At 46.7% G+C, this 25616-nt stretch overlaps 1 protein-coding gene across 2 annotated transcripts in view; it reads left to right on the top strand.

Moving 5' to 3' along the window:
• The window catches only part of LOC147678591 (alpha-2,8-sialyltransferase 8E-like), a 123766-nt gene that overhangs the window by 88088 nt on the left and 10062 nt on the right, over positions 1–25616 (top strand). For both annotated transcript variants that reach the window (XM_086946609.1, XM_086946608.1), the window contains exon 5: positions 1857–1969. In XM_086946609.1, coding sequence (XP_086802735.1) covers positions 1857–1969 — 113 coding nt within the window. The remainder of the gene's footprint in view (positions 1–1856; positions 1970–25616) is intronic.

Genomic DNA, 25616 nt, shown 5'->3' with positions numbered 1-25616 from the left:
TGCAGCCTGCCTTCATCCTGCCGGTACAAAAGGGGGTGGTGATGGACGGAGCATCTAACCTAATCAAACACTCACACCCAGTTAACAGATCTGGGTTTAATCCATCACTGTTCTTTAGCCCACTCTGCCACCCCAGTTCAGGCATGGCCATATGCAAATCAGTCTGACCCTGTGCCTCATGAGAACAATCCAGCCCGAACTGCCAAGCCATGCCTTCCCTGGACCGGAATCAAGCTTCCTAGGACCGGTTTCTGGCATTTCAGCCGTCTTCAGCCAGGCTTGCTTGAATCCAGTGGCAAAGTGAGCAAGGGACTCACGTCTGAGCATACCCTGCCAACTTATGGCTAACAAAGCGGTACAAAAGGGGGTGGTGATGGACGGAGCATCTGAACCAATCAAACACTCACACCCAGTCAACAGATCTGGGTTTAATCCATCACCGTTCTTTAGCCCACTCTGCCACCCCAGTTCAGGCATGGCCATATGCAAATCAGTCTGACTGGGCCTCATGGGAACATTCCAGCCCAAACTGCCAAGCCATTTCTTCCCTGGATCGGAATCAAGCTTCCTAGGACCGGTTTCTGGCATTTCAGCCGTCTTCAGCCAGGCTTGCTTGAATCCAGTGGCAAAGTGAGCAAGGGACTCACGTCTGAACATACCCTGCCAACTTATGGCGAACAAAGCGGTACAAAAGGGGGTGGTGATGGACGGAGCATCTTAACCAATCAAACACTCACACCCAGTCAACAGATATGGGTTTAATCCATCACCGTTCTTTAGCCCACTCTGCCACCCCAGTTCAGGCATGGCCATATGCAAATCAGTCTGACCCTGTGCCTCATGGGAACAGTCCAGCCCGAACTGCCAAGCCATGCCTTCCCTGGACCGGAATCAAGCTTCCTAGGACCGGTTTCTGGCATTTCAGACGTCTTCAGCCAGGGTTGCTTGAATCCAGTGGCAAAGTGAGCAAGGGACTCACGTCTGAGCATACCCTGCCAACTGATGGCGAACAAAGCGGTACAAAAGAGGGTGGTGATGTACAGAGCATCTGAACCAATCAAACACTCACACCCAGTCAACAGATCTGGGTTTAATCCATCATCGTTCTTTAGTCCACTCTGCCACCCCAGTTCAGACATGGCCATATGCAAATCAGTCTGACCCTGTGCCTCATGGGAACAGTCCAGCCCGAACTTCAAGCCATGCCTTCCCTGGACCGGAAACAAGCTTCCTAGGACCGGTTTCTGGCATTTCAGCCGTCTTCAGCCAGGCTTGCTTAAATCCAGTGGCAAAGTGAGCAAGGGACTCACGTCTGAGCATACCCTGCCAACTTATGGCGAACAAAGCGGTACAAAAGGGGGTGTGAGTGTTTGATTGGTTCAGATGCTCCGTCCATCACCACCCCGTGCTTTTCTCCCTTCTGCTCCCGCTGACCTGACATGCTTCTCGTCCCCTGGCATGATTTACTCAGCATTGCAGCCTCCAGGCTGGCAGACTCTGACGAGCGCGGGCTGCAGACTGCCTTCATTCTTCCAGCTTGGCAGCACGTCAGACGCATAGTGTCGGAGGGAATGCTCTGGCTTCAGCCAATATGTGCTGGTTGTTTATGTGATGGGCAAGAAATTGTGGTGTAAATGGGTAATGAGTAATTTAAAAAAATCGTGGTTTAGGAACTCGTTAACTTGCGGTGTTTGAAGTATGCCGTTCTGCCCGACAGATAATAGAGCAGAGGGACAGAGCGTTTGAGGGACAGGGCCTTCCTGGAGGACCCTGCCCACTTAACTCAAAGTGGGGCCTGAAGTCTTCCTCAGCACACAAGACAGCTTTATATTAGTGAACCTTTTTCTTTTTTCCAGACGTCCCCTCTTCCAAGGAAGTTGGTTAAGTCCTGTGCAGTGGTCGGCAACAGCGCGATCTTATCCGGCAGCTGCTGTGGACGGGAGATCGACCAGAATGACTTTGTGATCAGGTAATTTCTCACTCAGCTGCTACTCACCCCTAGCTTGAGGAATTGGTCCCATCAAAGAGGAATGTGATAAGTTACTGTAAGGAGAAACACTTTTACAACTAATTATTATTATTATTAATTCTTATATAGCGCATAGCTACCTGTGAGGTTTCCCAGGCTTGAGGACAATGGCCAGTAACCTGAATGGGCGACCTAAAATAGATGTGTTTTAACTTTTTGCGGAAGGAAGTGTGTTCCACAACTTGGGGCCAATGAAAGAGAATGAGTGACCGCCTATTCGAGAACTTCTGAATTTAGGTACTGAGAAAAGCAACTGGTTACTAGAACAAAGTGTGTGGGTTGGAAGATATGGCACAGCTAACTTTTTTTGAAAATTCAGGGCCGGTGTAGAACTTGATTTTATGCAGAGAGCCTCAAAGTTGATGCGTTTATCCACAGTAAGGCAGTGGAGGTCACGAAGAAGAGCAGACACTGAAGAGTATTGAGGTCGCCGGAATAGCAGCCTCGCTGTGGTGTTTTGAACCATCTAAGAAGTCTAATGAAGACATCTCTAGACGTCTAATAATAATATTAATAATAGCAATTTCAATAATAAAATGTAATGCTAGAGTATTGGATTTACAGCATTCGATTTTAATGTGTGGTGTCTCTTTATTTGACATGTTATGGCAGCAAAATTTTAAGCCTTAAGCATGAACAAAACCAGATCTGAGCTCTTTTTTTACGTTGTGCTAGCCAGCGCTACGTCCATAACCTAGAAAGGCAGTCATCTTTAGAAACAGGGGCCAACTGAGCAAAGCTGTTTTGAAGTTGCAAACTCTGCAAATCTCAAATCACTGAGTATGCAACTGCAGAAGGGCTTTTTTAAAGGTACAAAGCCCTTTTAGGAGTCGGAAAATTGTTTCCCTTGATACTTGTACTTCCTGCTGGCCCATACGTCTTTCCGAATCGTAAGAGTTTTTGTGGGTGTTTCTACATTTTTATAGGAAGGCGAGTGAAAGGTGTCACCCACTCCTATTTTCGATCTAGAGAGTAATGAATCAATAGTTTGTGACCACAGTTTCAGTTGCAATGTGTCGTGGGTCAGCAGGACCCCCGCTAGGGCCTCGTATTTCTCTGGGACGCTGCTCTGAAGTATGACACACAGACACAGTGGTGGACGGTGTCAGCCGGAAGTCACGAGCGACTCCAGTACCTTTATTTAAGCTCTCTAGCCACGCCTGGCCAGAGAGTGATACAAAGTATGTGGGTGCTTCCGCGGGCTCGTCCACACTGATGCCTGTGGACATAAACTAGACCGCTACATCCCATCCCAAGTTAGTTTTTCAAACAGAGTGTTCTAATAACAACTAACATGCGAAGTCAGCAAGTCTTCGATTGGGTCTAGGATTTGGTATAAGGTTGTATCGGTATTGACGACCATCTTGTTCCCTTTCAGGACTGACTAGTTCTCTGTCGCCAGCCGGGGTTTTTGGACTGAGGCTCATAGATGATGTTGATTCTGCAGGACCCTGAGCTAAGTCATCACCGGAGTTGGGTTCCATCGCTTCGGTCATGGGCTCTCTACTCCTGGATTGTTCTGACTCCTGAACAACACCATCCGTAGCAGGGACCCTTTGGAACCATGAGATGTTTCGTGTGATTACTTCTCCTCCTCGCTCAAAGGTGACAGCTGTTCCTCTGGTTGATCTCAGAGTTCGGAACTTCCCTCCGCTCAAACGATTTTGTATTAAGACAGAGCATCCTGGCGTCAGCACTTGGGCTGGTGCCCTCCGTCGGTGACTTGCTTTTTCATTGGTCAACTGCCTCCTCGCCTGGGTGTTTGTTGGGTCATATGGTCCCTGCCTCCAGTTGTCAGCCATGGGAAGCATGTCACGCCGGGGCCCTGTCAGCATGAGTGACCATGGAGACCTCTGCGTTGTGCAGTGAGGTGTGCTGCATTATTCTCTCGAGAATTGCTGTAGAGCGACCTCCGGGTCTGTCTGCTCAGCCACAGCTATATGCCGAACTTTGTTCGCAGTCCGCATGAAACGTTCTGCTTCACCATTGGCCTGTGGCCACTGGGGAGTGATGCAGTAATGCTTGACCCCTAGTCGTGTCAGGAAGTCCTTGAACTCACTGCCCTGGAACAGGGGACTGTTGTCTGTTTTGAGGACGTGTGGTAGGCCAAACAGAGCAAATTACTTTTCCAGTACAGGCTGTAGATGGATGAATGCCGTGGATGGCAGGACCTCTACGATGGGATACTTGGTGTAACTGTCAATCAGAACAGCTGTCACTCTCCCGTCCGGGAAACTACCGAAGTCAAGGCTCACCCAGGACCAGGGTGACGGAGCAGAGTATTCGGTTATTACTGGAGCTGGAGCTTTTGGGCTGCCAGTGAGCTGACAGGCTCTGCAGTTGTGCACAAAGGTATCCACGTTTTCTTCCAAGCTAGGGAACCATACCTTCTCCCACATTCTCAACTTCATTCTACCTGTGCCTTGATGACCTTCATGTGCGAGAATGGTTGCTCTCTCCTGGAGGCTTTATGGAATGACGATACGTGACCCTCTCAGTATGACGCCATTCTCTGCAGCACTGAGCTTGTCTCGGACCTTCCAGAATTTTCCAAGTCGGGTCCTGTCGGGTTCCCCCTATCCATGGATGTTTCCGAGAAACCCTTCCCAGGATCCTTTCCGTAGAGCATCAGACACTCGCTTGAGAATCACATCTGTGTCCATGTGGGCCTTGATTTCTTCTATGGAGAGAGCTCATGGGCATGACCACTGGGAGACTATGTTGACAAAGTCTTCTGTCTTCATCTCTTGGTCAGAGTCTACCTCTGCAGGATGTGCGGGATGACGCGACAAGAAGTCAGCTGGGTTCTTCGCACCTGGTCGATACACCAGTTCCATCTGATAATGCTGGAGTTGGATCGCCCACTGCTCGATCCTGGGTGGTGGGTGAGGTGCGGTCCCCTTGAATAGCGGGAGGAGGGGCTGATGATCTGTTACCACTTTGAACGGCTGTCCACTGACATACAGATGAAAGTAGTTACATGCCCACTTGATGGCTAGAGCCTCTCGTTCTATCTGTGAGTAGCGAGTTTCAGTTGCTGTTAGTGCTTTGCTCGCAAAGGCTAGTGGATCCCATATCCCGGTTCAGTTTCCTGGGTGAGCAGGGCCCCTAAACCCACCGGACTGGCGTCTACTATCAGTTTTGTTGGTCAAGTCGTGTTTAAGTAGGCCATGGTCGTCCTCTCCAGTAGGGCTGACTTTACTTGGCCAAATGCTCTCTCCTCTTCTTGGGTCCACCGAAAGGTGGTCTCCTTCTTGGTCAGGTTTCGCAGTGGCTCTGCGATGGTGGCAAGGTTCGGAATAAACCTTCCACCATATGTTGCCATACTCAGAAAATTCCTCACTTCTGAAGCATTGGTCGGTGCGAGGGTGAGTTGGATCCCTTGGGATTTCCTGGGGTCTACCGTAACTCCATCCTGACTGAACACGTAGCCAAAGAAATCAATTGTCTTCCGGAATAATTGGCATTTTTCCTTGTAAATGGTCACCCCATGTTCTGCCAGGCACTGGAGGGTAGCTCTGAGCCGACGGTGATGATCTTCGATGGTCGCTGAGTGTATGAGGATGTCATCACTGACGTTGATGACACCTTGAAGCCCCGACAGAACCTCTCTTACCGCAATCTGGAATATTTCGGCTGCAGAAGATATTCCAAAGTTTAACAGCTTGTACCGCCGAAGCCCTAGGTGTGTCGCAAACGTAGTAATGTACCTGCTTTCTTCTGCAAGTTTCAACTGGTGAAAAACCAGCGTTTAAATCTAATTTCGAAAACCATTGGGAGCCATTAAGGTCAGCTAGAATGTCATCAACTGTCGGTGTCAGATGTCTCTCCCTCATTATCGCCTGGTTGGGCATCCTCATATCAATGCAGATTCGGATCTTCCCTGGTTGCTTTGGTTTTTCGGCAACGACCATGGGAGACACCCAAAGAGTTGACCCTGTCACTTTCTCTATCACTCCTTGTTGTTGTAGTTTCAGGAGTTCCTGTTCCACCAGCGGTCTTAGTGAAATGGTATACGTCAATGTTGGAGGGCGACGGGCTGTACTGCAGTGTCTATATGCAGCTTTTCATGCTTCCTAGTCCCATAAACAGCTGTGGGAACAGTTCTTGGATGTCGTCCGTTTGGAGCAACTTTACTGCATTTGCAAACGCCACCAGGCTCAGATCTTCCGCCGTGTGACTCCCGACTAGTATATCTGCTTCTCTGTCGACCACGTGAAATGTAGTCGTGACTTCTTGGCGTTCTGACTTGACCTGGACGGACATTTTTCCTTTCAAGGGAAGTGGTTAAAATTTTTGATGGGGTGAGTGTTAGTCTTGGATTTACCTTTTTGTAATGTTGAGACCCCATTACGTTCACTGTTGCTCCTGTATCGATAAGAGCTGTTATTGGTGAGCCTGCAATCTCAATGGCACATTTAGGTTGTGGTCGACGTCTTCGTTTGAGGTCACTTGCGAAGGATATAAGGTAGCATTCTTCCTCATCTTCCGTGGACGAGTCTTCCAGACGCTGGCTGCGGTGTGCTGCGGCCCCTGCTGACCTTGAGGTGGACGGTTCTTCCAGGGTGAAGTGTCTCACTGCCCTTGATGGTGTTCTCCGGTCCGGGTTCCCTTTGCACCGCATGCCCCCTCTGCATTCACTCGCAAAGTGATTGGGAATGCCACATTTTGTGCAGGTTTTTCTTCTTGCTGGGCAGTCTTCTTGGGGGTGTTCCTGCTTCCCACAGTACCCACACTGTGGCCGCCGTGTGGTTCTGGTGAGCCACCTCCCTCGCCCACCACGGGACAACCTGCGAATGGCATCTGCTCACTCTGTCTTGACTGCGGCTGTCCGTTCTGCCGGTTGGTTGAGCATGGCTTTCCATGGCAGTCGATCTGACGTCTGACAGCTCATGTGAACAAGCCAGGATCAATATGTCTTCTAACGTGATGCGGGGCTGTCGAAGGATGAGGGTCTGTAAGGTCTTATTGCGACACCCTTGGATGGCCTGTGCCCTTAACTCTTTGGCCTGATTGTCTTCGGTGCACGAGCTGGCCAGCTCTCTGAGGCGCACATGGAATGTGTCCATTGACCCTCCTTCTCTCTGACGGGCTTGTCTGAGCTGGAATCGTTCATAATCAGGATTGAGTTGGGATTCAGGGCCCTAACTGTGGCGTCATAGTCCGTTTGAGCTACTGTGTCCGGCAGATGGGCGAACAGCTTGTATATTTCATCTCCCGCGAAATGCAATAGCAACGACCTTTTAACAGCTCCGTCTGTTTCCCTCGTTGCTATGAAGTAGTTGTCGAGGCGGCCAATCCACACCTTCCATCTGGGTAATGCGATGGCGGGATCAATGAGTTCACTAATTGGAGGGAGCGCACTGACTTGGGAGTGCACGTAATGTGGTGGCACGGCTGGGGCCAAGGGCTGTTGGACAAGAGGCACAACCTGATCCACCATCGTGAGCTTCTACTCCGTGGCTTCTCCTGATTTGGCTAGTCTCAAAGCGAAACTGCACACGTGACACGCCTGTTGCTTGAGTTTTTTGGCTTTGACCCTGTTTTGCTGGGATGGCGTTTGGTTGTGTCAATGCTTGTTGTTCTTTGTGACTATTATTCTTGCCAGTGTCTGTTTTATTTGCCTTTGGTTTTGGTGTGTTGACTTGGTTTTGCCAAGGTTTGTTGGCTTGGTGACTTGGTTTTGCCAAGGTTCGTTGCTCCTTTGCTTGGCTCAGCAGTTGTTTGCAGGTGTGCTGGCGCTGCGCACCTGTTTTCAGTGCTGGAAAGACTGGTGGAGTCAAAGCGTCTCTACGCTCTTGTTTCCAGTTCTGGGAGGCGTGGTAGTGCAGGGCGTCTCTGCGCATGCACGCGTTCTTGTTTCCAGCGCGGGCTCCGCTCGAGTTTTTGGGAGGTCTTCGCAATGTCAAGGCGGCTCTGTGCATGCACGCGTTCCTGCACCTAACGCGGGCTCAACCGGAGTGCACTCGGGAGCTCCAGCGTAATTGCATACAGCTGACGGCGGTCTGGTGCACAGGCGGATGCCGGGACTGGCCGCTTGTCCCCGCTTACCAGGTGGGAGGTTCTCCTTCGTTCTTTCGGTGTTCTTTCACCGTTTTGACGCGCCGGCCATACCTTGGTCTTTCAGGTTTCTCTCTTCTGCCGAGCCAATCGATATGCACACGCTTCTTCTGTGGGGGGGCATCGCTGGTCCCGTCCTCGACGCCAGTGTCGTGGGGTCAGCAGGACCCCCGCTAGGGCCTCATATTGCTCTAGGACGCTGCGCTGAAGTAAGACACACAGACAAAGTGGTGGACGGTGTCAGCCGGAAGTCACGAGCGACTCCGTCCCCTTTATTTAAGCTCTCTGAGCATGCCTGGCCAGAGAGTGATACAAAGTATGTGGGTGCTTCTGGGGTCTCGTCCACGCTGATGCCTGTGGAGATAAACTAGACCGCTACACAATGAAAACCATTATTGAGTTTCGACTCTGAGTTGGTATGGAAACTGCAGGTGTCCCTCAGTGAATCATGTCGGCAGCCTCAGGAGTAGGCAGTGTCCGAGGGGAGACCGGTCTGCTCCCACCGACGTCGCCCAAAATGAGAAACTTTTTTTTATGTTTTATTTTGGTGGAGCAGTACCAGCACTTTTATAGAACCCGGGCTGTTTAAAAAGGAAACAAAGGGGCATATTATCAAGCATGGCGTTAAAATTATCGCCGCTTTAGCTGCAGAAAACTGCAGCTAAAGCGGCGATAATGGGCTTGATAATACGCCGTAGAGAATTCCCATAGAAGCCCATGTTTACACCAGAACATGGGCTGCTATGGGAATTTACAAGGGCGTATTATCAAGCCCATTATCGCCGCTTTAGTAGCAGTTGTCTGCCGCTAAAGCAGCGATAATGTTAACGCGGTTTCTTGATAATATGCCCAAAGTTTCTCATTTGGAAATGTAAACACTAGAATTTAGACTACTGTTTCTTGCAGGCCAGCATCGTTGTCTTTGTACGCAATCACAAGAGGTCACACATGCCATATTAATATCCAGTAGGTCAATGTACACCCTCATGCAAATGGGGATTTTCCTGTGCAATATATTAGTACATGGGTCACATATTCAGAAACAAGCCACAAACCTTGCACATTTTGTCACCGCTGTTTTTTTTTTTTAAGTTTGAAAGCTTTATTAAAGAAGAATAGGTATTACAATAAGGTGACATCAGCAAAATATGAGAAAAAAGGTATACGATGGGATAAAGTAAATAGAAGCAGCCAATATCACAATGAAAAACAAAGCATTTTGAATTATTGGGAAGGGAGGAGGGGGGAAGGGGGGAGAGAGGGAAAGAAAACATGGTATTTATCATAGAAGATGGATAAGTAAAAATAGAAAATACATTAAATGTCAATCAAAAAGTACAGTAAAAACCATCATATGCAGCAATTGCTTGAATGAAGAACATGTAGTAAAGGAGATCAATATAAAGCTAAATAATTACAATATTAAGACTGAAAAATATCATAAAAACTGCAGGCAAGAGTACATGTGTTCAGGGGGGCTTGAAATTATCCGAAGAAAGTGGAGAGTAACTCTTTTTGGCAGATTGATCTAAGTATAGAGTAAGAGGTAGCCAGTAAAGTTCAACATTTCGGGAAGGTTTGCAGGAGGAAGCAAAGGCAACATCAAGTCTGTGTGATTGACATACAAGATTCCACCAACAATTTAGAGACAGTTTGTTCAAAGATTTCCAATTAGAGACGATATGTTGTAATGCAAGAGCCAGCATGAGATCAAAAAGACCGTGAGAGTGTGGGGGGAGAACTAAATCGTCTGAAAGGCTACCAAGAAATACAAAAGAAATGGAGAATTGAATAGAGATGTTAAAAATACGAGAAAAGCGAAAGAATATCTGAGACCAGAAAATACAAGTTGAAGGACAGAAAAAGAAGAGGTGCAAAAGATCTGCAGAGGGAGCATTACAGGTCCAACAAGTAGATATAGAATCGGGTTGAAAGCGAGAGATAGAAAGAGGAGAAAGGTATAGTCTGTGGTAAAAGAAAAATAGGGATTGAGTGAGAGAAGCAGTACGGGAAGTCTTCAAGGATCTGGCCCATATTTTGTCCCAAAGAGAAGTCGGCCATGAAGAATGTAAATCCGTTTCCCAAGACAGTTCTAATTTTGATTTGAGACGATCTGGGTTGGGGGCTGAGAAGTACCGGTAAATGATGGATGCTTTAGGAGTTGTAGAGAGGACAGTGAGTAGAGAGGAAGACGAGGCTGATAGGTCTTCAGAAGGGAGAGAGTAATAACGATCTAGAATGGTTTCCATAAGGATAGGGAATTTCTTTGCAAAAGAAGGAGGGCATTGGAATTGAGAGCGAAAATTAGGAAAGGAGCAAGGGGATGACCCATCAAAAAGATGATGTACCCAAATGATACCTTTCGCTCTCCATGAGGGCCATGCAATAGGTCTGTTATTGATTAATAGAAGTGAATTGTACCATATAGGCAATAGTAGGAAGGATTCCTGAGACACTGAGGTAGGTGAAACTAAAGGGCGTAGAAGAGAAGAAGTATGTTTGAATAAAAGGGGATTAAGGCATGGGGCTTTAGAGGTGAAGCGAATTACCTCTTGGAAGGAGTATGGAAGCAGTAACTCCTGTTCAACAGAAAGCCAGAGGGGAGAAAAAGGGGAGGGTTCCTGAGATAACCAGCGGGAAGCTTGTCGAAGGGAAAAGGACTTATGATAGAGGCGAAAGTCTGGAAAGTTGGTACCACCATTAAGTTTAGATTTACGTAAGTGTAAAAGCGATATGCGAGCTTTTTTCTGCTTCCAAAGAAATTTGGACAACACAGAATCAATGCGACGGAAATATGAGGTTGGAATACGAAGTGGGAGCATGGATAATAAGTAGATCAGAATAGGGGCAATCATCATTCTGATGGAGTCAAGACGGCCCCACCAGGAAAGAAATAGTGGATTCCAAGAGGTGAGTAATGAGTCTATTCTAGAGATGACTGCATTCATGTTGAGTTGAATAGAAGAAGAAATAGAGCTAGAGAAAAGAACACCGAGATATTTAATTTTTGTAGAATTCCAAGCAAAGCCAGTGGCTGTGAAAAAGTGGGGAAGACAAAATTTGGTTAAAGGAAGGATCTCTGTTTTGTCAGAATTTATTTTGTAACCTGAGACCAAGGAGAATTTCTCAAATTCGTTTAATAAAGCGGGGACTGAGGTAGTCGGGTCTGAAATAAATAAAAGGATATCGTCAGCATATGCAGACAATTTAAGATGGTGTTTACCATAAGGGAAGCCAGAGATGGATGGATTATTTCGTATGGAAGTAAGGAAGGGTTCAAGCGCCAAAATAAATAAAAGAGGTGATAAGGGACAGCCCTGACGAACTCCACGTTGGAGTGTGAATGGGGAAGTGAGTTGACCATTAACGAGAACAGAGGCTTTGGGCATAGAATATATCAAAGAAATATAAGATATACATTTGGGATTGAAGCCATGCCATTTTAAGGAGGCCATGAGAAAGGACCAGTCAACCCGGTCAAAGGCTTTCTCAGCGTCTACTGAAATGGCTGCAAGGGGAATTGATAGTGAAGGGGCTTTACTTAAAACATTAAGGAAGAGTCTAGAATTGTCCGATGTTAAACGGCCTTTAACAAAGCCACATTGTTCTTTCCCTATAAGATGTGGTAGGAGCGGGTCAAGGCGAAGAGCTAATAATTTCGCAAAAATTTTATAGTCAACATTAACTAGAGATATAGGTCGGTAATTTTGACAGAACTTAGGATCCCTACCATCTTTAGGGATAAGGCATATGGTAGCGTCTTGAAAGGAGCCTTGGGCTGATCCAGTAGAACAAAAAGACTGAAAGAGAGATAGAAGTTTGGGTAAGAGGAGGTCTGAAAAGTGTAGGTAAAATTCAACTGGGAAGCCGTCAGGTCCTGGAGTTTTCCCTTTAGTGAGGGAGGATTGGACAGAGGATAGTTCCGAAATAGTAAGATCAGAATCAACGGCCGAAAGATTAAGGTGGGAAGTATCTGGTTGGGGTATGTTGTCAAAGTAAGATTGAATAAGCTCTGGGGTGGGAGGGTTTTCCGGAGTATATAAAGTCTCATAAAAAGAGTGGAATTGTTCTAAAATTTCTGCATCGGTATGAAGAAGAGTATTAGAGGGGGAATAAATAGAATCAATATTAGTTCTTTCTTTACGGGATTTTAAATAGGTAGCTAATAATTTACCTGATTTATTGCGACCTCCATAATATCGCGCGCTGCTCCGGAGGAGAAAAGAGGAAGCAGAGTCTGTGGTAAGCTTGTTAAAGGCAATCTTAGCTTTAAGTAATTCAGGAGACATAATCTTAGCAGAGGAAGTATAGAATTGATGTTCCAGCGATTTAATATGTGCAAGGGTAACTTTACGTTTTTGAAGGAATTTTTTCTTCTTTTTAGAGACAAAATCAATAATAAAACCTCGGGCTGTGGCCTTGAAGGAATCCCAAAGAATATGAGGGGGGGTATCAGGTGTAGAGTTAAGATGAAAAAATTCAGAAGCAAAAGAACGAAAAGAAGAGGAAAAAAGAGGATCAGTAAGAAGAGAGGGGTTGAAGCGCCAGCGAGAAGATTTAGGAGTAGGAGGAAGAAGGTCAAAAACAGTAATAATAGGAGCATGGTCAGAGATAACAATCGGTTCAATAGAAGAAGATATAAGGTGTTGAGAAAGAGATGAAGATAGAAAAATATAGTCTAAGCGGGAGAAAGAAGCATGAGGAGGAGAGAAAAAGGAGAAATCCATAACATCTGGGTGAGTGAGTCTCCATGAGTCTACAAGATGAGTTTGAGTGATAGTGTCAAGGAATTGCTTATGTGGTTTGTGAGGAGAAAAACGAACAGAGGATCTACGGTCTAAAAATGGGTCAATGATCTGGTTACAATCTCCACCTAATAGAAAAGCATCATCTTTATATTGAATACATTTTGCTGTAATGGAGGGCCAAAAAGAGGAGTCAAAACATGTAGGACCATAAACATTGAATATCGTAATTGGGATATTGTTAATTATTAGTTTAGCTAAAACCCAGCGCCCCTCGTCATCCTTTTCTTCTAGAACTACTTTACACTGGAGTCGTTTATGAATCAAAATAGCCACCCCATTCTTTTTTTGAGAAGCAGGAGAAAATAAAACAGTTCCAACCCACAATCGCTTTAGCTTTAAAGATTCAATATCAGATAGGTGGGTTTCTTGAATAAGGACAATATCTGGATTATAAGATGAAAGGTGGGAGAGTACTCTTTGCCTTTTGATAGGGTGGTTAAATCCTTTCACATTCCATGAAACAACTTTGAAGGTGAAAGCTTATTAAACTGATCTAAACCGAGAATTGCAAGAACATACTGTACATGTAGTGATTCAAACTGTAGAAAAATAGTAACCATAAAACTCTTCAAAAAGGAAGAAGGAAGAACAGGTAGAAAAGGAAGAAGAAAAAGGAAAAGGGAGGGGGAGAGGGGTGGGAACAGGGAAAAAAGATCAGTGGGGAAGGAAGAAGGAAGGAAAGAGAGAATGCATAGAAGACAGTACAAATCCAAAAGGATGACTGTATTAAACATACCTGAAAGGGGAAGTATACACATAGGGAAGGTGGGGAGGTGGTGATGCTTTACAAGACGTACGGACCAGGATCAGGAGGAAAACCACATCGAGACCGCACAAAAGGAACATGGGATGGGACAAGATGTTGAAAGGAGTATCCGATACATATCCGTCTGGGGAAGGAAAAGGAAAAAATTGTTAACATACAGAACATGTGATGTAAAAGCACAGGTCCAGAAAGTAGAAAAAGAAAGTAGAGACATATAGGAGATGCCAGAAAAAGACAAAAGAGAAAAGATACACGAAAAGAGAGTGTGAGAACTGAGATGAGAAGCATGGAGAATACATGAAATCAAAGACAAGCCATTAGAAGAACAAACATGTAGACAATAAAAGTCCAATTTCAGCCACTGTTCGAAGCAGAAGAGGAGGCGTCCATCCCTTCTTCACTGTGTAGAAGAAGAAAGTTCCTTAATTCTCCAGGTTCCTGAAATGACCAAGTCTTGTCTCGATAGGTGACTCTGAGAGTACAAGGGTGAAACAAGCCATATCTTGCTCCCAGGGAGCGCAGAGAAGGACGCATAGCCAGAAATTCTTTACGTCTGGAGGCAGTGACATTAGAAACATCCTGAGATAGATATACTCGTTGACCTTGCCAAGACACTTGTTTTTTACTCCTCGCAGCTGAGAGAATCAATAGAAGATCTGTGTATTTCAGAAATAAGATGATGACTCCACGAGGTTTTGAGGAGGAGCCCGTTCTGGCACCTAGTCTATGGGCTCTTTGTATACTAATGGAGGTGGAGGATGGTAGGTCCAGAAGTTTCGGCAAGAAAGTGGTGAAGGAAGACACTGGATTATCCCCCTCAAGATTTTCCGGCAAATTGTAAATACGGAGGTTATTCCTCCTATTGCGATTTTCCAAATCTTCTGTATGCTTCTGCAGTGAGAGGACCGTTTTTTCTAAAGTGTCTATACGTTGTGTATTGGACTGAACTTCAGGAAGGTGCTGTTCAACAGTAGAAAGACGGGCATCCATATTTTCCCATTTATCTTTTAAAAGCTGCATATCTGTACTCGTTTTTTCAATAAATGGGCGCAGCGCGCGCAGCTCCTCTAGAATTTGGTCAGTAGAAGAATTTGAAGGATTGTCTTCTGGCGTAGGAGAATTTTGCTTAAGGCGTTTGCCCGCTGGAGCAGGTGGGGAAGACTTACTAGTGTTGGTATGAGCCAATGATGATTTTTGAGAAGTCATTTTCGTAGATGAAGTGGCTCTATTTGTACCAGATGAAGAAGCCCCTGAAGCACTCCCCGATGGTGTGAAGACAAATTGAGGTTTGCGTAATCTGACCATAGAAATGAATGATCGTGCCACAAAGTAGTCTCAATTCCCTGAGAGACAACTAAAGGTGCGTGTGAAATGTTCCAGAAATATCTCCAAAGAGAGGGTGAAGCACCAAGACGTAACTAATTTGAGAGAGCGTCAGGGAATTAGAGTGAAATAAGTATTGAGTACAAAAAAGAGGATGACTAGAATGGGAGCATATGGAGGGGCATCCTGAAGTAGCTGAGGCGCAGGAGAAATGAGCAGAAAGTCTCAGAGAAAGTTGTTGTTATAGCGCCATGAGGAAGAAATTTATGAGAAAAAGTATTTCAGAGCGTTGAGCATGTTAGGGTGTGAAAAACACAGCTGTCAGGGGTTGAAGCGCCGTAAAAACTGCATATTAGTCGTGTCCTCTAATGTGGAAGAGGAGAGAAAAAATGCAGTAAAAGAGTCTTGTACAATATATGTAATTCTCACCCCTGAAGTGAAGTCGGCGTCTTTAAGGTCGTTGGTGTCCAGTGACACGTCGTGTAGTGGCAGCGCCTGGCAGCAGAGGCTCCGAGGTTCGGAAGAGCCTCAAAATGGCGGCTCCGTGAGGGGCAGGGAAATCATCGCGGAGAGAGGCGAAAACGGCTCCACAAGCGCTGAAAAGCTGCTCCACTGATTCCGCTAATGTTCCGCAAGCCAAATCCGGCGACGGTGCTCAGTAGCGGTCCCGTTTACATCGGGAAAACACGCTGTGAGGTGATCGATGCGGCGGAGCTCCGTACCTAGCCTGCCATCTTGCGCGGCATCCAAGCCACGCCCCCCGTCACCGCTGTTTTTAACCTGTTTCTTAGTACATTTGGCCTATAATTCTCATTTTTTTGCTGGTTTTGACGAGTAGACGGACCCTTGTCAAGATCGCTCAGTACATTATCTCTGCCACTCAGTATAAGGTTTGCCCATTTGGTGGGAGCTCCACTCTGTGGTGTATCGTAGGGCTGTAGCAAAAGATGGGTGTGGATAATATTCAAGCTTTAGAGGAGGCCAAAGACATACCTCAGCCGCTGTCGCCCTCAGGGCCGGCTATAGGGTGGTGCAACCGGTGCCGCTGCACCTGGCGCTGACTTTGGTGTGGTTGTGCGGCACTGTGTTGAAAAATAACTTTTGGTTTAAAAGCAGTAGAACTTCCTTGTGCGTCCAGCAGTTTTTGGGCAACAATTAAAATGTCAAGATAGCCCTAGTGATTCATGTTCCTACTGTTGAGAGATCAGAATGTTGTCAGTGGCAGTTTTGGCTGATGATAAAGTAGCGCAGAGGGCTCATGTGCCTGCTGCAAAGAACAATGGATCATGCAGATCACGGAACTGAGTCAACTATGACTAGCGCTACTGTATAAATAAATGTATATCAGTGAGGGCCTATGGAGAGATGAGATGTGTTGTTAATGGGTGGTAGTGAAGGAATTAATGGAGAAGGAGGTCATGGGGGAGGGGTCAGTGGTGCCAAAAAAATATTGTCACACTGGGTGACACCAGCGATAAAGCCAGCCTTGATGCCGGCGTTCCCTGCTCCTGACCATGAGTGACACGTCTGGATGAGTTCCCCTCATGGGGGTCATCAGATTAAGCTGCGCCCTCATGCCTGCAGGTATACGCTGCGTCTTTGTCCTGTGAACTCTCTCAGAACTGTGCATGCTTTGAAGGTGTCCAAGTACAAAGCAGGGTCCTCTGGAGAAGAGGAAGAGTATTTCAAGTGTCAGTCCCTCTAAAGCAAAGCACCGTAAAGATACAGACTTGGAGTCCTAATGGTTCAAGGTTCAAACTTGACCAAGGCTGATGACTTGCATGACAAATACGACAGAACTCACCACCAGAATGGAAGACTGACTGGCTGAGATGTATGACGGAACAATGCATTCTGTTGCAACGCATGCCATTATCACGCATAACCTTTGCCACGCATATTATTACAATGATTATACCTTTACCATGCATTCCTTTAGAACGATTTTAGTTGGAAAAGCATGAATGTTAAAGGCATATGCGTGGTCAAGGTTTTCCCTGACCCCAGCCCTGAGCCCTAAAACCACACCTCAGTGCAAAGCCCACTGTCTCCCAGCCCTTTTAAACAACACACAGCCCGCTCTCAGCCCTAAAACCAGAGCCCTGGCGCAACGTCCCCTGGTCCTCAGCCCTTTAAAAAAATACCCAGTCCCTGCCTGAGCCCTGTAACAGGACACTGGCCTGCCCCCTCCCCCCCGGCCCCCAGTCCTAAATGATTTCCTCAACTTGATCAGACTGTCAATAGATTTTTTGTTCTTGACAGGTACATTGTCCCCAGTGTCCACAAAATGGGGACACCAGTTTTTCTGACCAGGGGTCAAGGAAAAGAGCGTAGCATACTGCTGCAAGACTTGCTTGCAGTCAGCCTGCAGTTGGGCAGAGAGGGTGTCTGAATAGACAACTCCATCCACTGACCCATCTTTGGAGATGTAAGAGAGGAGGTCAGGGAGAGGTTCACTCTCTGTCTCCTGATCCTCATCAGTCACCATCAGCATGGTGATATCAGCCCTGTCGTGAAAAAGCTTACGTTGGTTCACATGGATTGCCCTTTTGGGGGTCCTGCTAGTTCCCAGGTCTACCAAGTAGGTAACCTCAATTTTCTTTTCTAAGATGGGGTAAGGGCCACTCCATTTGTCCTGTAGAGACCCTTGTGCCACAGGCTCTACAACCCACACCTTTTGCCTTGATTGGAATTCCACCAGTGCAGATTTTTGGTCATACTAGTGCTTCTTTTTGGAAGCTCTTTCCATACACTCTGACATTCTGGACCTTAGGCCTAGTACATAGTCCACAATATCTAGTTTGGGTCTTGAAGAGGCTTCTCCTAACCCTCTTTAATAAGACAGAGTGGTACCCTAAAGGGATGGCCAAACAGAAGTTCAAAGGGGGAAAACCGTACTTCCTTCTGATGGCCAGAGAGCAAGAGACAAAATTAGAAAGATCTGCGCATCAGCGACACACTGGTGTTCTTTAAATACCTTTCTCTTTTTCGCTTCGTATGGAGCCGATGAGGAAGCAGCTATGTTGCTGTGCGTGTGAAGTATAGGTATTGGCCAAATACCATGCATACGGATGTACAGCTTAAAAACCTTCGCAAAACACAGTATTAAAAACAGTTGTCCGGTAACCGACGTGCTACTAATCATAGACAAACAAAACAATTAAAGCGGGGGCAAGAAAAAGGAACGTGCTTTCTCAAAGCGCATCAAGTGTCGGTTTCATGGGTGTCCCGGTTGCCGCAAGAGATCTATGCCACAACCTGGGTAAACGAAAAAGGGGCGAGGGGGAGAGTTAGAGCGGCTACGGAGTCGATGCCACAAACGTCCTGGGAGTTCCGGTCGAGGAATATACCAGGCGGTCACTTACTTGTGAAAAAGATCATAGAAGGCTGATTTACCTATCGTGCAACCTCGCCAGAGCCCCGTGGATTCATACTGCGGGCTCCGGTCGGGGTTTATAATAACACGCTTCCTGGTTTGGAAAAGGGGGCATGGTCACGGATGAAACACGTGATTCCTGGTGCGTCGCTGAACGTCAACGCAATCAGTATTGGGCATGTACAGCCGCTTGTGTCAGCCAAAGAGGTGTGTCAATAAAGATACGTTGACATGGATTCAAAAGACAGGGGAGAAGAAGGAGGTGTCATACACCTTGGTATGAGTAGATTTATACAGAGGAAGCGGAACACTGCCACTTATAGGTATGCATTAATAAGCATAAAAAACGGGGGGGGGGGGGCTTGCTAATCACGCTCTACTAAGCGAACCCTCAACCTTATAGGGGTATCGCCTCAAGCAAAGAGCCTCATAGTATGTAAATGAGGAAAAGGACAAAGTTAGAAGGGGGGTGGCCGATGAGCCTACACCCGGAGTCCAAAACTCGGTGGTGGGCCTTTCGGTGTATGTAGCATATAGATATAAGGTACATGGGCCCAGGCAGAAGGGGTCATGTACCATTCATATTCACAGACTCATATATATTTGCAGTGTGATTACGCAATTCTACAAACACACACTGATTCAGCATCACTTCAGAAAATATGTCATTCATCCAAACAGGCTCACATTAAGTGTAGAATAATGTATGTGTTACTCATTATTAGGCTACGTTATACAGTGCATCCCGTCTACTTGGGGAGAATAGAGTTCCACTGTATATTGTCATTCAGGCCGGCTTTGTGAGTGGATAGTCTATAAATCCAGCGCTGTTCCTTCTCAAACAGTCGTTGTTCCAGTCTGTCACCTGAGTTGATTTGTTCTATAATAGTCCATCTCATATCGTTTGGAGTATGGTTCTGTGTGAGAAAATTTTGTGAGTTTACTCAATGACTTTTTTGCACCTGAGGGTGCTCCGGTGCTCGCATATTCAATGTTTGACTTTCCTGCTGGTCATTCCTATGTATTGTAGATTAAAAAGGTAAACAATTCTATACACTACGTTAGTGCTGTTGCAGTTCGTGTGAGATCTTATGGTCCATATTTTACTGGGTTCCAAGGAAAGAGTTTTAGTATTCTCTGTCAAATGGCACACACTGCAATTTCCACATTTGTAGTGGCCTATGACGTTGGGTAAACCCCAGGCATTTAGTACTGTGGTTGATTTGTCGCATGTTTCTTTTGGTCTTGTGTTGACCACACAATCCTTTATACTCCTTGCTTTCTTGAATGAAAAAAGTGGCTTGTCCCACTATAGGTTCCCTGTATTTTAGGACTGGCCAATGTTTATTAATGGATTTAGTAACTAAATTGGATGCTACGCTGTACGTGGTGACACAGGTCAAGGGGGTGTTGTCCTGTTTTATTTTAGTATTCTCTAGGAGTGCTTCTCGCAGTTGGTTGCGTGCTCTCTTCTGGCATTTGTTTAGAATTTTTGTAGGGTAGCCTCTACCATAGAGTTTGGTCGTAAGGTCAGTGGCTTGTTCCCGGTAGTCACTGGGTTTGGTACAATTCCTGCGAATTCTCAAATACTGCCCATAGGGGAGATTCTCCCTAAGGGGCCTCGAATGGAATCTCTCAAACCTAAGCAAGTTGTTTTTGGCTGTAGGTTTATAATGTGTTTTTGTTTCCAGGTGTCCATTCTCTTTGCTGATGACAAGATCAAGGAAGACCATGGTTCTCGTGTCTTTAGTACAGGTAAATTTGAGATTATTATCACAGGAGTTATTCCATTCAAAGAAGGATGTCAGAGTCTCATCTGTTCCTTGCCAGATTGCAAGGACATCGTCAATATATCTTCTCCAGAATAGGATATGTGAGCCAAAGGGGTTTTGTTAGTTGAGAATGAACTTTTCTTCAAAATAAAAAACCAAAAGACCTGCCACACTTGAGGCAAAGATACTGCCCATCGAAGTACCCCCTGGTTTGGAGGTACAGGTTCCCCTCAAATTCAAAAAAAATTATTTTTCAGGGCCAATCTTGCACATTCAAGGTAAAATGTTTTGGTGGTCTGAATGTCCAGTCCTCTTTGTCTAGGGCCTTTTTAAGAACTTTCAGGGTGTCGTCTTGGGGTATACCCGTGTACAGGCTTTCAATGTTAAAGCTAACCAGTATAGTATCATCATTGACCTCAATCTGGTCAAGAAGTTGTAAGAGGCTTTTTGTATCCTGGAGATATGTTGTGGTTTTTTGGGGGTAAAGATTTAAAGAAGATATCGCAAAAGCGGGAAAGGGGTTCCAAAAGGGAGCCTATCCCCGACACTATGGGTCTGCCAGGTGGTGGGTGTTTATTTTTATGCATTTTAGGGAGGGTATAGAGATATGATATTTTACCCTCACTGTTGCACAAAAAATCTGCCTCTTGGGGGAGGAGCCAAGATGGCGACCTGAACGGACGCTCGATTCTCGGCTCCGCAAGCCTGTGTGGTCCGCATCTATATCCTGACACCGAATTCGACTTTGCATCACAGCGGACCATAGCTACGACTGCACTGATACTTTCAGTGTTCCACCGGGACCCCTACCTGCCAGATTTCCGGAGATATCGCCACGTCGGGCGGCGGCCCCCGTGCCCGGATCCTGTGACCAGCGCTGCTTCTGGCCGCCGTGGACCTCCAGTATGGTAGACGTTTTATGAGTCCTGGAAGCGGAGATCCACTTCTTGGCAGCGACGTCGTCGGGGGAGTCGGACGGTACCCTTTTGCAGCACCTGGCGCCCCCGCCTGTGCGATCGTTGCGAGTGGGTGCAGCGTTCCTTTGTTGCAATCGCCTCCCCGGCTGGAGCTGCCCTGCGCCGTCCGAAGTACGTGGACCGCTCCAGGTTTGCTCGGACTTGCACCGCGGCGGCAGTGCCCTTCCTTACACAAGGCTCCGGAATTGCGAGACGCTCTGGCCCGATCCCGAACTCCTTGGGACCGACTCTGCCCCCCTGTTGTGCAGCGCTCCACCAGGCACCGAAAATGGCGGCTGCCCTCACTGCCGCGGAGACTGTCCTTTCACCTCGCGCCGGCGACCCCCTGCCAGACACCAAGTGGGACGTTATGCAGCATACCGGGAATTGCGCTGAGGAGCAACATGGTGAACAGACGGAACCGACCTGCCGTGACGTCTTCATGGCACTGCTTCAACTCGGGGCAGAAATGCGAGCACTCCCTGACATGGTGGGAGGCGGCGCGGCATGGCGGACAGAGTGGGTCCAACCGGCTACCTCTTGGCGATGTGCTGCCTCGGCCTTGATGGGCACGGAGGGGGACGTCGTGGGACTGATCACTGACGGGGAGGCGAGGCATCCTAGTTTACGCCGCGCTTCCCGTGCATTGCAGTTCGACATTTGGACCGGGGACACATTGTTGCAAACATCTCCGGAGTCTGAGACCTTGCTGGTGGAGAAGTTACTGTTTCCCCGACCTCCATCTAAGCTGCAACTGTATCCCCCTGCGTTTGCTGCTCTTCATGTGACTTTTTCTCAGCGAAGGAAGGTACGTCAGTCTATGGATATGTGGGTGCTTCTCCTGTCTGCTTGTGACTCGGCTGCTGCCTGGGGGCCTCCATTTTGTCCCCGTCTCCCGTTTTCTCATCGGCGGCGGCCATTTTCCATCCTGGTTTTGTATGGATCGGGCTCTCCTCGGTTGATGTCTCCAGGGGGACTTTTGCGCTCTGGCCAGGGCTGAAGGCGTCAGTTTGCAGATCGGGACTGACAGGTTGATGGGAACTCGGATTGGAACATTAGCGACTGTATTTTGGATTGTGCATGCTGAAATGTCTCACCCCGTTTTCTACAGTAAATAAGACTGCGAATGTTTTGTAATTTTACGGGGTGGGAAGGGACTGCATGGCGGGTATGACCGGGAAGGGGAACATTTTGGGCCCTCCCCAGGCTTTCTAGTACAGGATTACTTTTTTCTTTCTTTTTCCTTTGTCTCTTGTTCTATATTTCGGGTACTCTATTGGGCGACAGACACACTGCAAGGGGCGGGAGGGGGGTAGGCCGTAGCCTCTGCATGCGTGTAGGGTGGGGGGTTTAAATGTCATTTTCTTTTGTTTCTATGGGCCTTCATTTTTCCTTTTTCACTTTTTCTCGTCTTTTTCTGTCCTTGGGCTATTGTTTGGTTTGCAGCTGGGTGGGTTCCTGTCGACATTTGCCATATTGCTGTCTTAGTCATCCTGTTGTGATCCTCATGATGCCGCTAGTTTGATTGTGACGCTATTCTGTCCCATGGGACTCGCCTGTTTATCGCGGACAACCTGTTTTGAAATGGGTCTGACTGGACAATGGCTCTCCTGGACCTAATTCTCGTTATAGTTTTATAAAACTTTAAACTAACCTCACTTATCCTGCATATCGGCAGTGTGGCATGACCCAGTGTAACTTCCGATGTTTACTTATTAATGACATCCCACTGTCGATGTACCGTATTGTTTGCAATAGTGCTTACTGTTTTGTGGCCGGCCAGGTGGTTGTAGGCCCGTATTTGTTTGCTCCTTATGCTCAATAAAGGTTACCAAAAATTTAAAAAAAAATAAAAAAAAAAATCTGCCTCTTGTTTGGAAATGAATCCCATTGTATCTCCGTGGTCAACTAAGGATTCTATTTAGTTTCCTAAGTCCTCCGTGGGGTCACAAGGAAGCTTGAGGTAGTTGTTCTCATCTGAGAGTAATCTTAGGCATTCAGACTGATAGGATGTTTTATCCTGGACAACTACGCCACCCCCTTTGTCTGCCGGTTTTATCACAATTGTGTCCCAGGCTTTAAGGTTCTCCAGGGCATTTTTTTCTTGTCTGCTCAAGTTCATGAATGGTTTATTCGGTTGTAGTTTCTCAAAGTCATTAAAGACTGCCTGCTCGAAGGCGGCCAGTTCCACAGGAGTGGTGGCAAAAAGTTGGATTTTATGCAGAGTCCCGTTTCCTTTGGGTCGTCCCTCGGTGTAGTGTCACCATTTTTTTCAAAGAAGGCTTTTAGTTTCAATTTCTGAAAGAAGCTGGACAGTTCACAGTGGAGTTGGAACTTATCTAATCTGGAGGTGGGCACACAGCCTAACCCTTTGTTTAGAACACTTTCTTCCGTGGGGGTTAGAGGTCTTGTTGCCAATATTGGTTACTAGGCCCTGCTGTTGCTGGTGCCTGCTTGTGGTGTCCTGCTCCGTGTGTGGCTTCCCACTGGGTCCTCTGCATCCCAATGCACCTGATTTGTATTTCTACTCCTGCCTCTTCCCCTTCTGCCCCTGCCTAAAAAAGGCGGCCTATAGCTGTTAGGTGGGAAGAGTGGCTGGGGAACTGGCATAAAAGTGCTAGTGCTGAGCACCAGAAGCCACTGGCTCAAATTAAGCACTGACAAGCCCCTTCCTGGATGAACATACTTCCACCAGCAGATTAGGGGGTTTTCTAGCTTGTACCAGCACATTTGACATGAATTCCACCTTAATATCGACTTCAAAATATCGTGGTACCGGAATATCAAGCACAAACATATCAAGATAATGAGTCTATATAGGTACGTATAGATTTACTTTACTTCAATCCACTTTTATATACCCCAGTGATAAGTATATCTATTCTACTATTATAAAGAGAGAACAGAAACCTTTTGGCACGGTAAACTCGGGAACCACAGCGCCAATCCACACACCCAATATATTGTTGTAATTCTCAGGGTGTGTAGATGGACATAGGCTGCATAAAATAAAAAAAACGTAAATTAAAAAATTAAACTTTAAAAACAAAGTAGTCCCCTAAAAGTAGCACTGGCCACGACGTAGCGCTGGCCGCGACCTAGCGATGTCCGCAACGTGCGTGATGACGACAGGCGGGGAGGAGCGGTGACGAGCAGCGAGGAGTGGCGGGGAAGTCCGGAGCGCGGGGAAGAGCGACGGCTCAGGTAAGGCAAAGGCGAGGCGGGAGGCAGGAGGCAGTCTGGGCAATGTCGGGGCGGGCGGGGTAAGGCAAAGGCAAAGGCGGGAGGTGAGAGGCGGGCGGGAGGCGGTCTGGGCAATGTCGGGGCAGGAGTGCACCCAAGCCTGAAATGTTGCCCCCAGCCCCCTTCTGCCCCGGGCAACGCTGGGGCGGGCTGCTAGTATATATATATATATATATATATATATATATATATATATATATATATATATATATATTTATATCTGCAAGCTATGTAGCTGTTGAGTTCAGAGTAGTACATCTATGCTTACCTATATGCACTTATCTTCTCAATATTGTTGTCATGGATATTTTTAACACAATATTATGGTTCCACGATATCTTTGCTGTTGATATTTCGACATACAACTGTTGTACAATTGTGTAGCCCCTTCACTGAACCCACATGCTCTAGAATCAGTCAAATTATCACTTATTTCTGTATTTTGTGATCTAGGTCATGGTGATATTTGTTATCTGGAAGCTAGAATTCCACAACCACCTTCAGTCCAACTGTCATCTCTGACATGTGCCGAAAACTGCCCATCCTGATTATGCAGAAAACTAAATCAAGTTTGTGCATTATTGAATCAAAAAATATACGCTAACAACTCTGCATTGAAGCCACCCAGAAGCAGCTAAAAGTAGACGGTTTCAGGTCATTGCAACAAACTGCATCTCATTACATCAATGAGAACCAACAAGAACTAGCTAGTGAATAGAAGCTCGAGATGCGTGTTCAAGAGTAACGTTCGTTTTTTTATGAAGGCCCTCAACCACCAACCTAGTTGGTGACATCCTTCATCATCAGGCCCCACCCAGGGCACTGAGTGTGCCTAGGGTGTGCTGCGACGCCTGACTACAGCGGAGCGGGTTTTGTTAAGTGAGTGTGCAGCGATGGTGTTGAGAGTGTGTGTTAAAACTGTCCTAAGGGTCCCAATATTCACTGGGACTATTTTAATGGCGGGCCCTAGGCAGTGTTAAAAGCAAGGCGGCAGATGTGTGTGTAGGGGACTATGAACTCTCACATCCAATGTGGTCAACATGTTTCAGCCAGGCCTCTTGTTTAATCTGATTTCCATCAGAACCTTATGTGAAAAATGAATTTAAAAGGTGGTCTACAGAGTGTGTGTGACCATCTAAGTGACGCACTAGCTAAGGTGCGATATATGTAAGGAGAGAAGGGGCTGCATTGACTGTGCAGGAGCTGAAAGTCAGAGGTTGCAGTTGTAGGGCAAGCAGCTGAAGGAGAAAGACCAAGGTTTACCAGTCCTGAGAAGGCAGAAA

The sequence above is a fragment of the Lissotriton vulgaris genome, chromosome 12, assembly GCF_964263255.1.
Source record: "Lissotriton vulgaris chromosome 12, aLisVul1.2, whole genome shotgun sequence".
Taxonomy (NCBI): Eukaryota; Metazoa; Chordata; class Amphibia; order Caudata; family Salamandridae; genus Lissotriton; species Lissotriton vulgaris.
Note: the sequence above shows the minus strand (reverse complement) of the source record. Positions and strands in the feature narration are given on the sequence as shown.